Below are 10,845 nucleotides of genomic sequence, written 5' to 3' on the forward strand. Positions count from 1 at the left end.
ACGTCTTGTTTGAACGTACAGACAGTTTGACATAAAGACATTAGCATTCAATTGCTCGGGGGAAACAAGTGATCAGTTGTGACAAGGCTCTTTTGTCAAGGCCTAATCAAAGAGAACGACACGGAGCTGTGATCATAATACTAGGGTGTGTCATGTAGTGACAGAGCAAGTGCTGTCACACACACACACACACACACACACACACACACACACACACACGCAGCTCACATGAAACACCCTGATACGCAGACGGAAATGATGTGGTGTTTTTGTGTACAGACAGATGCAGATGCAAACACTATGATGTGTGAGAGCCTGCTGTGACTGTAATGAGTGAGTGAGTTGAGTTATGCACATATAGTCTTACACATCATCTTAAACAAGCGTCTTTTAATTAGTAGCCACTGCTCCTTAGTAGGCTTACTGACCATATGGTATTTGGCATAATTTGCATGCAATAATAATTTCCGAAGACGATTCATTATAGTACATCTAAAATTTAGATTAAAATTAGATTCTAAATGATCAAATCTAAGATCTTTTCAAATGTAACCTATAGTTACATGATTGGATGTCATTTGTAGGTGGACAGCCAATAAAGTATAACAGCGTGACAGCAAAACACAACAGCAAGTTAATAAATGCTTCATTTGTGCCCATTCAGCTTCCGTGGTTTACTTTACAGTGCTGTAATTGTACTCAGCTTGATACTTAAATGAAGAATTATGTTCCTATACGCGATAGGAGGACAGCTCATTTCCACAATACCCCCCCATTTCCATAAATTAGGAGCATTAACAGCAGTAAAATGTGTTTGTGAACAGGCGTTTTATGATCAAATGATTTCAGAATATTGATTTCACGCTTTATAATGGCCTGTATACCTCCAGCTACACTGAGTCAAGACCAACTCACTATTCATCCGCTGATAAGCCGTAAAACCCTGTCCAGACCTAGCCTGATTATTGACAGAAACACCAGTTAATGTTACATGATACATTGCGTTGTTCGCACAGGGCGTCTACTCTGCCTAGATAATTATGGTTGTGAGGGGAAATGTGATTTCAATTTCCCAACACAATTAATCAGAGCTGACTAAATGTACCTTCAGGTGTACTCACAGCACTTGTGGAAAAAACATGTGCTATGGCGTGATAGAGGCCGGGGTACTGAACTGGGCAGAGTCCCATACACAGGTCAGACAGCAACAGAGAGCTTTGAGATGTAGTCTAGAGAGGACAAGAGCTTTGAGATGTACATAGTCTAGAGAGGACAAGAGCTTTGAGATGTAGTCTAGAGAGGACAAGAGCTTTGAGATGTAGTCTAGAGAGGACAAGAGCTTTGAGATGTACATACTGTAGTCTAAAGATGACAACAGCTTTGAGATGTACATAGTTTATAGAAGACAAGAGCTTTGAGATGTACATAGTCTATAGAAGACAACAGAGCTTTGAGATGTACATAGTCTGTAGAAGACAAGAGCTTTGAGATGTATGTATATAGAAGACAAGAGCTTTGAGATGTATGTAGACTATAGAAGACAACAGAGCTTTGAGATGTACATAGTCTGTAGAAGACAAGAGCTTTGAGATGTATGTATGGAAGACAAGAGCTTTGAGATGTACGTATAGAAGACAAGAGCTCTGAGATGTACATAGTCTATAAGACAAGAGCTTTGAGATATAAGACAAGAGCTTTGAGATGTACATAGTCTATAAGACAAGAGCTTTGAGATGTACAGTACGTAGTCTATAGGACAAGAGCTTTGAGATGTACAGTACGTAGTCTATAGGACAAGAGCTTTGAGATGTACGTAGTCTATAGAGGCCAAGAGGGTTTGAAATGCAGTCTATAGAGGGTTGAGATGCAGTCTATAGAGGGTTGAGATGCAGTCTATAGAGGGTTGAGATGCAGTCTATAGAGGGTTGAGATGCAGTCTATAGAGGGTTGAGATGCAGTGTATAGAGGGTTGAGATGCAGTCTATAGAGGGTTGAGATGCAGTCTATAGAGGGTTGAGATGCAGTGTATAGAGGGTTGAGATGCAGTCTATAGAGGGTTGAGATGCAGTCTATAGAGGGTTGAGATGCAGTCTATAGAGGGTTGAGATGTAATCTATAGAGGGTTGAGATGCAGTCTATAGAGGGTTGAGATGTAATCTATAGAGGGTTGAGATGTAATCTATAGAAGCCAAGAGGATACTTTTGTGGCAACTCCATTCCTGGCCGTGCCTCGTCTCCTAAATGCAGATGACATTTGCCCCCTCCATAAGCGGTTTCTTTTGAATGACGGGGTAAAGTGTTCATGTGTCACTGAGTGGCTGCGTCTCTGGGGCAGTTCACCCGCACTCTAATGCCCTCCTACCCTTGCGGTCAGGCTGGGAAATGACCAGCGTCATCAGCAGCGCCGTCCGTCGGGTCCCATCGCATCCCTTCCAGCTGAGGGCCAGTCTGGCAGCGCTGCTCACACACACACACACACACACACACACACACACACACACACACACACACACACACACACACACACACACACACACACGTCAAACACACACACGTCTGGCAGCGGTGGCACTGGCGTCCGAGGAGCGTTACTCAAACATGGCCGAGTCGTAGCCAATCAGCACAGCATATCATGCCAAGCCTCTTCCTGCTGAGTCGGGCACCGGGTCTCTGTCATGCTGCAGGCGCTCCTCTCCCTCACACACACACACACACACACACACACACACACACACACACACACACACACACACACACACACACACACAAGCCTGGATGCTGTGTGGTAGAAAAGAGGGAAGGGAAGATATCTATATTTTTATTCTTTTTCCTTATCAGGTATAGCATGACGTTATTCGCTAATGCTTAATGACTAACATTATACTTTGAATAGAGTGCTATATGTGCAGAATCTATGGCTGTAATGCAGCTTTGACTTTGAATTTGAGAGAGAGAGAGAGAGAGAGAATAAAAGAGAGAGAAGAGAGAGAGTGAAAGAGAGAAGAGAGAAAGAGAGAGATGGCATCTCTACAGAAGCCTCTCCCTCGGGTGGAAGTGTGAAAAAAAGAAAAGGGAAAAAAAAAAGCGCTAGGCCTTCACATCTCATCCGTCACGTGGAGAGGTGGCGGGGTGTCTGGGGGTGGGGGGCCTGCAGCTGAATATTGTATGTAGCGTAGCGTGAGGTCGATGCGCCCCAGTGACTGTGAACTGTCATCGCCGGCTCTCGCTGGAAAAAAGAAGCTTCCGGAAACCTGGGAGGCAGGAGGCTAATCTATAGCAAAGGGAGAGCTCCCAAGCGGCCAGCTCCCTCAAACGCTCAGCAAACGCAGGATTAAGACAAAAGGAGGCACGCCTTGCACACAAGTCTGCCCGCTAACAGCTAGCCAAGTGTGGGAAAAGAGCCCAGGTCCTTTTAAGATACTTAACTGTTATTAGCGAGGAGTGACTGAAGGAGTGTTTCTCTCTGTCCCGTAACCATGGAGAGGATTAAGGCTGCGGTGCATCACCTCGGTTTGGGGAGCGAGGACAGGACAGGACAGGACAGGAGAGCAGAGGAGAGGAGAGGAGAGGAGAGGAGAGGAGAGCAGAGGAGAGGAGAGGAGAGGAGAGCAGAGGAGAGGAGAGGAGAGGAGAGGAGAGGACAGGACAGGACAGGAGAGGAGAGGAGAGGAGAGGAGAGGAGGAGAGGAGAGGAGAGGAGAGGAGAGGACAGGAGAGCAGAGGAGAGGAGAGGTCTGCAGACGTGATTAATTATTCTCGGTGAGGAGCGATGTTTGGGCGCGCCGTGATTGCTTGCCCTCGCTGGTGCCTCTGTTTGCTTGATCACTTCGGGCCAAATGAAATCTGGCAGCCAGGAACACCGGGTCAGGAGCTTCTGTCGTTCTCCTCTCTCTCTCTCTCTCTCTCTCTCTCTCTCTCTCTCTCTCTCTCTCTCTCTCTCTCTCTCTCTCTCTCTTTGTCTCCCACTCAGCCCATCTCCTCTCTCTCCTTTAGTGTCTCTTTCTGCCCCCCCTTTCCCTCTCTCCCTCTCAACACCTGCCTCCTCTCTCTTTTTCTTCTCTCTCTTCCCCATCTCTCTCTCTCTTTCTCTTTCTCACTCTCTATCTCTCGCTCTCTCTCTCCAGACAGATATCCATATTTAGTGTGATGGGGAAGACCCCGGAAGACCCCTAGTAAATGTCACTCTGCTTTAGTGAATATTTCATCTCCCATGTACTTACTCTGTCCTTGTTGAGGAAGTGACTGTTCTGCTCCCCATTTCCCCAGCGTTCTCTACTGGTTCTGTGGCCAATCAAGCTCCATGTCTTACTGATGTTTGGGACTCCATGTCTTACTGATGTTTGGGACTTCGTTTCTTACTGATGTGTGAGACTTCATGTCCTACTGATGCTTGGGACTTCATGTCTTATTGTTGTGTGAGTCTCCGTGTGAGACTCCATTTCTTACTGGTGTTTGAGACTTCATGTCTTGCTGAGGTCTGAGACTCCATGTCTGACTGATGTTTGGGAGCCTCTGGACGATCTGCTGAGTCTCTGAGGGGTTCTCCGGAAGCTTCTAGAACATGCTCACATACTGTATGGAACAGCAGGCAAACAAACAGGCTGCTCTGCAGATCCTCCAGCTCTGCAGTGGCTCTAACTGAACTGCACTAACTGACGCTCAACAGGTAGTGTGGTGTTCCACTGGCTTGTACTCCCTCTGGCCTGTACTCGGCTGGCTCCCCCCGGCTTGCTTGTATTTCCTCGATTCGTCGTGGCTTTTCATGCGATCGCGCCGTCTCTTATCAAAACAAGACGCAGGTCCCTCCGGTCCTCGCCTGCACCGCGCTCGCACAAGGCTGCCTTGTTGTGTTGTAGTCATCACAGGAAGACACAGCCAGAGAGAAAGACATAGAGGCAGAGAGAGAGAGAGAGAGAGAGAGATAGGGAGAGAGAAAGGAGAGAGAGACAAGGAGAGAATGAGAGAGAGGTAGACAGAGAGAAAGAAAGCAAGAGAGAGACAGAGAGAGGTAGAGAAAGAGACAGAGGGAGAATGAGGGAGAGACATACAGAGAGAGAGAGAGAGAGGAGATAGAGAGAGAGAGAGGTAGCAGGGAGAGGAAGAGAGCGAGGGAGAGAGAGCGATAGACAGACAGAGAGAGAGCTATAGTGAGAGATAGAGAGAAGGCTGTAGTGGTGGAGAGAAAGACATCCCCTACAGTACAGACGGGGGCTTTGATGAGTTTGGGCGAGAGGCAGTTAGAGCAATAACTGGTTTGGGCAGTAGCAGGGTCTCATGGAAATCCATTTCATGGTAGTTCAAAGACAGTTGAGTTGGTAGTTCCCTCTCTTTTCTTTAGGGGCTGATTATATCAGCGGCTTTCTCTGGGTGTTGGGGGAGGAAGACGAAGACGAAGAAGAACAAGTCAGGCTGGCTGGCTGGCTGGCTGGGGGTTTAATAAAACATGTCTGTTTAGATGCAGGGCACATGCCCAAGACCTTGCACAACACCAGTAAATAATGTAGCGTGCAGCTTTTTCATGCAAACATCCTGAAGAATGAACTCTCATTTGTCATAGTGAAGATATTGACACACTGGGGGGGGCACCGGGGGGGTGGGGGGGTGTTTGTTTTAGAGGAGCTCTGTGTCTGCATGTTCTATCAGCCGGGGAAATGGGATGTTGCTGAAATGTGTGTGAGCCGAGTGGAGTTGAGAGTGTGTCTTGTGCCTTTCCCCTCTGCAGGTACACGGATAGCCTCGCCCCACGGACTGGCTGTCCTGCTCCTCGCGTGTGGCTTTGTGAGGGGAGCCCTGCTATAGTTTCAACTGCTGACTCTTTTACTTTCTCCTTCTCCCACAAAACCCCAAACACACGTGCACACGCGCGTGCACACACACACACACACACACACACACACACACACACACACACACACACACACACACACACACACACACACACACACATGCACATGCACATGCACACAGGCACACAAGCACACACACACATGTACACACACACATGCACACACACGCAATATCGTCATCTCCTCTCGAAGCAAAGCGAAAATTGCCTGCTATTTCTGTGGAGTGGACAGCACAGTTGGCCCTTACTTCAAAGCTCCTCTGCAGCCCGGCGTCGCATCCTAATTACCCACCACGAGCACCTTTTCTACCCCCCATTAGCGAGGAGGAGAGACCGCTGTACTGCGCATTACATTCCACACGGCCCAAACCATACAGAGCCCATGGACAACAACATCCACACGGCCCAAACCATACAGAGCCCATGGACAACAACATCCACACGGCCCAAACCATACAGAGAACCATGGACAACTACATCTACACGGCCCTAACCATACAGAGCCCATGGACAACAACATAGCGTCCGTTTTACAGTACACAGCCTAAACAATACAGAACCCATGGACAACACCATCCACACGGTCCAAACTATACAGAGCCCATGGACAACAACATCCACACGGTCCAAACAATACGGAACCCATGGACAACAACATCCACACGGTCCAAACAATACAGAACCCACGGACAGCGACATCCACACGGTCAAAACGATAAGGAACCCATGGACAACGACATCCACACGGTCCAAACGATACAGAACCCATGGACAACAACATTTACACGGTCCAAACGATACGGAACCCATGGACAACGACAGAAAGTCCATATTTTGCAGAAGTATTTAGTTTATTATTTTCTTCTTATTTTTAATTGTTTTTATGCAGTACATTTCATGTAATGGTTCAGAAAATGAAAAACAAAATCTATATTTGTGTTTATATTATATGAATATATACATTTAAAAAGAACAACATTGTATACATATGTAGATAGATCATGGCTTGTCTAGAGAGCCCCAGTGTCCTGGATGTGCATTTGCTGAGGATCTGTGGTCATTTTCTATAACAATCTCCCAATCTCCCCGTGGTCAGAGGACGAGCATACATGACAGATTGGTTTACCGTTTACAGTACACTATGCTTTCAATGGCTAATTGATTTCTGCGGAACGGAGATGTTGCCGAGGTCAGCAGTACGAGTCTGACGCATAACAGGGTGGACACACAGGTCAGTGTGGATGCTCACCATGTTTGTTTTCCGTCTCTTATTTGACGTAATAAATGTGGCTGGTTTCCTTATTGGTATGCAGGTGGCACCACCAAGACCACAGAAGCCCATTCACTCTCTATTTCTCTCTCTTTCTCTCTCTCTCTCTCTCTCTCTCTCTCTCTCTCTCTCTCTCTCTCTCAAACACTGTGTGTTGTGCCACCGTGTTCATAGACAATTAGTCCTCGAAGAGCCACCAAATTACATAGACGTTGAACACTGTTGTTTGTTTTGTTTGTTTGTTTCCCATTGCAGTTTTTGGATTGATATTGCGCTCCGTTTGGATTAATATTTTACTCAGGAGGGAATCTTGTACTTCTGGATAGCCAAGGCAGCCTCCTGTGCCTATTTCAAAAACAACTGTTTGGATTTGAACTTATCAGGTCATACGATACAGTATATAAGCCCAACCATGTCCCTTTGGGGACCAGAAAGGTCTCTATTGATAATGTTGAATGGATGGGTACACCACATCTGTTGCACTGTGCACAGATCTGTGTAAGACATGGCATATTCTTTTGATCGTTCAGACGGAAAGTAAACAGACACATTCTGAGATTTCACCTTCCATGTTACACAGAACATAGAGTACAGTACCATTGTATAAAGCACAGTGTGGAGGATACTACATGCTGTGATGTATTTACAGTATGTCAGTGATACCATACACGTCGTCTGACTCACAAATATATGTGTCTGCATATGCACTGCTAATATATGTGTCTGCATATTCCATATATAAAAACTAAGGAAAAAGTCTAATCATTTTTCTCAAGATTTTTTTCAAATCTTGACAAAGCAATCACTGTGCATAAGAAAGCAAGCTACGTACTGCACCACCAGACATGCAGTCCACAGTGTCAGAGAAGGAAGGGCCTGAATATGGAATGGCCTGCCAGTCTCACAATACTCCATGCCTTGACAATCGACCTCCCACGCCACAAGAACCATTTCTAATACATGCGCAGAAAGCATGACTGTCTGAAATTGCTTTTCTCCCTCCTCAAGCATCTGATACCTACATGGAATAACGAGGATTGCCAGTCAGGCTTGACTTTTTTTATTTGAAGTTAGCACAATGCAACAAGGCCCTATCCTATTCGTTATCATCCAACCAAAGACAGACACAAGTCATTGATGCTCTCCCCTGACTAGGCTCATCTCTAGCGCCTCCCGCCTGCCTGGTGCCAAACGCCGCTCGGCTCATAGGCTCCGCGCACACACGTTTTTAGTACTGCCGTTAGATTTCCGGTGTGTTCGAACCTGCAGCTATTGCTATGGTAATTCGTGTCTACACGGACCCAGTTGAGTGTTGCACCTAGCGAATCAACACGTTACGATAAAGAAGGATTTGAGCACGTTGAAATTTGTATTACTGGGAAAACAAGATATTCTGTGTCTTAGTGAATATTTAAGGAACAGAATAAAACAGATGATGCCGTTTCAATATAGTTAACGCTCCACCGGAAGTCAAACGGCAGTACTAAGTGACTTTAGTGCACTGAGCCCATTCTCATGCAACAGTCACGTTTGCTTTCAGCATGTTCTAATCAAAGTTCAACATTACATGAACATTCTAGATGTGATTACATGAACATTCTAGATTTGATTACATGAACATTCTAGATCTGATCACATGAACATTCTAGATCTAATCACATGAACATTCTACATCTGATTACATTAACGTCCTTTCATTTGTTCATCTGTTCATTTATTCATTTGTTTGTGAAATATCAGTGGGCAAACTCTCTTCTCAACACTTGGCCAGAACCCCTGTGAGATGCCCTCTACTCTCTCCCCCATTGTGGGAAGAAGCAGCATATCCACAAGCCTGTGCCATGTTGGGAACGCAGCATATCCACAGGCCTGTGCCATGTTGGGAACGCAGCATATTCACAAGCCTGTGCCATGTTGGGAACGCAGCATATCCACAGGCCTGTGCCATGTTGGCAAACTTGGGTGGAATCAGCGTCACACACCTGATCAGCTCTGTGCGCTATCAGACAGAGAACTCTCTCTCTCACACACACACACCCACACACACACACTCTCTCTCTCCCTCTCTCTCTCTCTCACACACACACACACACACACACACACACCAACGACCTCCAGCACCCCTCATTGCAAGGCTTTAATTAGTCTTAAGGTCATCTGGCAGAGGTGGACACAGGGTTAAGCCAATGTTTAAAAAGTGTGCAGTCCAAACGGCTCTGACTTAGTTCCATCACAGCGAATCCCTCGTCACACACTCATATTTAAAAGAATGGGTCATCATAGAGCACTGCACCTGCTGTGGGATGAGTGTGTGTGATTCTCACTGCTAGGCTTATGCTATTGTCTAAATTAGCTGGGCTTTCAGTGGAGTCTTCTGTGATGTGTGATACCTTTTTCAGATACACTCTGAGGAAGCCTATCGTGTGATGCCGGGTTTTCTTTTAAAGGCAGAAAAAGCCATCGACTTTCAGGAATTTTGCATTTCTGTTTGACAGCCAGGTCTTGGTTGACACTTCGATTTTCCCAATGGGCTCTGATCATGCACAGCCCTGTGACTGTGAACTGAAATTGCATTTGTACAAAGTGTTAGGCAACTCCCTTGTACAGCCACAGAGGTCTGTAAACAAGACAAAAAAGAAATAGACAAATTTGTACAGTAGACACTCACAGCATGAAACTTCTCTGTTTTTTATATGTCAACACCAAGAGACAAACACGTGGTGTATTTCCTGATTAATTGTCATGTGTACTGACCGCATAAAAAAGAACTGTGCTCGCAGCACTCCCAGCAGGATACAGGAGCCAAACTCCATCAGATTGGAAATCCCCATGGAAACCTACTCATGATATGGACCGCACCCCTTAGACCTAAACACGCGGATGGATTTTATCTTTCCTCACTGGATTTATTTTTTTCAGGAGATTATTTTTTTGCTTTGGAATAATATCTCAACTCAACTATCGGATCTAAAGGATTGCTCTTAATAGTAAACTATTCTTTACTGAGACTGTGTCTGTTCTTTTTGCACAGAGAATGATATTATATGGCCACCACGAATCCATCACCATGGAGTATATTAATGATACCATATGTAAAGAAAAATATATATACAGTCAATATATTCTTTTTTCTCATGATGACTGTTGATGTCATCAAAAGAGTTCATTGCTTTTATGTTTTTTGTTTTTGCCATTATTTTATTGTCCAATTATTTGAATGCAATTTTTCTGTTGTTGAGTCACTGTATTGATCTTGCTGAACTCGCTACATTTATTTTCTTTCTTTTCTGTTGTTTTCGTTGGGTACTTTGTGGTGCGTATTTGCCCAACCACTGTGGCGGTTTATGAATAACAGCAGTTTGTGAATACCGTATAAATAAAACATCTTTACCGATGGGATTTAGCTTTTTTCCCCAAGAATGTCTTCTGTAATATCGGTGTGCAGTGCCAGCTGGCCCCAGTTGGGGTTCGGCGGATGTTCATTTCGACTCGAGTCCTCTCTGTGCTCCATTTCAGTGTATGCTTTGTGTTGTTACTGATGATGAGTTAGCTTTTCCCCAAAGAACATTTGGTATAAAAATGGAATATAATAACATCCATGGGCACCTCATAAGATGACAATGTATAAAATTGCTTTAAATTGTATTTTCTCATGTCCCAGCTAAAAAAAAAAAAAAACTGTAAAATGCCATTAAACTGCTTTTCAACATTACTGTTGTTGTGACAAATC

The 10,845-nt window shown here is 45.1% G+C and overlaps 1 protein-coding gene across 1 annotated transcript in view; it reads left to right on the forward strand.

Moving 5' to 3' along the window:
• The window catches only part of vstm2a (V-set and transmembrane domain containing 2A), a 31,420-nt gene extending 25,621 nt beyond the window's left edge, over nt 1-5,799 (forward strand). The window contains exon 6 of the mRNA XM_062521654.1: nt 5,723-5,799. Within this exon, the coding sequence (XP_062377638.1) occupies nt 5,723-5,799 (77 nt within the window). The remainder of the gene's footprint in view (nt 1-5,722) is intronic.
• The last annotated feature ends 5,046 nt before the right edge of the window (nt 5,800-10,845 follow it).

The sequence above is a fragment of the Sardina pilchardus genome, chromosome 19 (assembly GCF_963854185.1).
Source record: "Sardina pilchardus chromosome 19, fSarPil1.1, whole genome shotgun sequence".
NCBI classification, from domain to species: Eukaryota; Metazoa; Chordata; class Actinopteri; order Clupeiformes; family Clupeidae; genus Sardina; species Sardina pilchardus.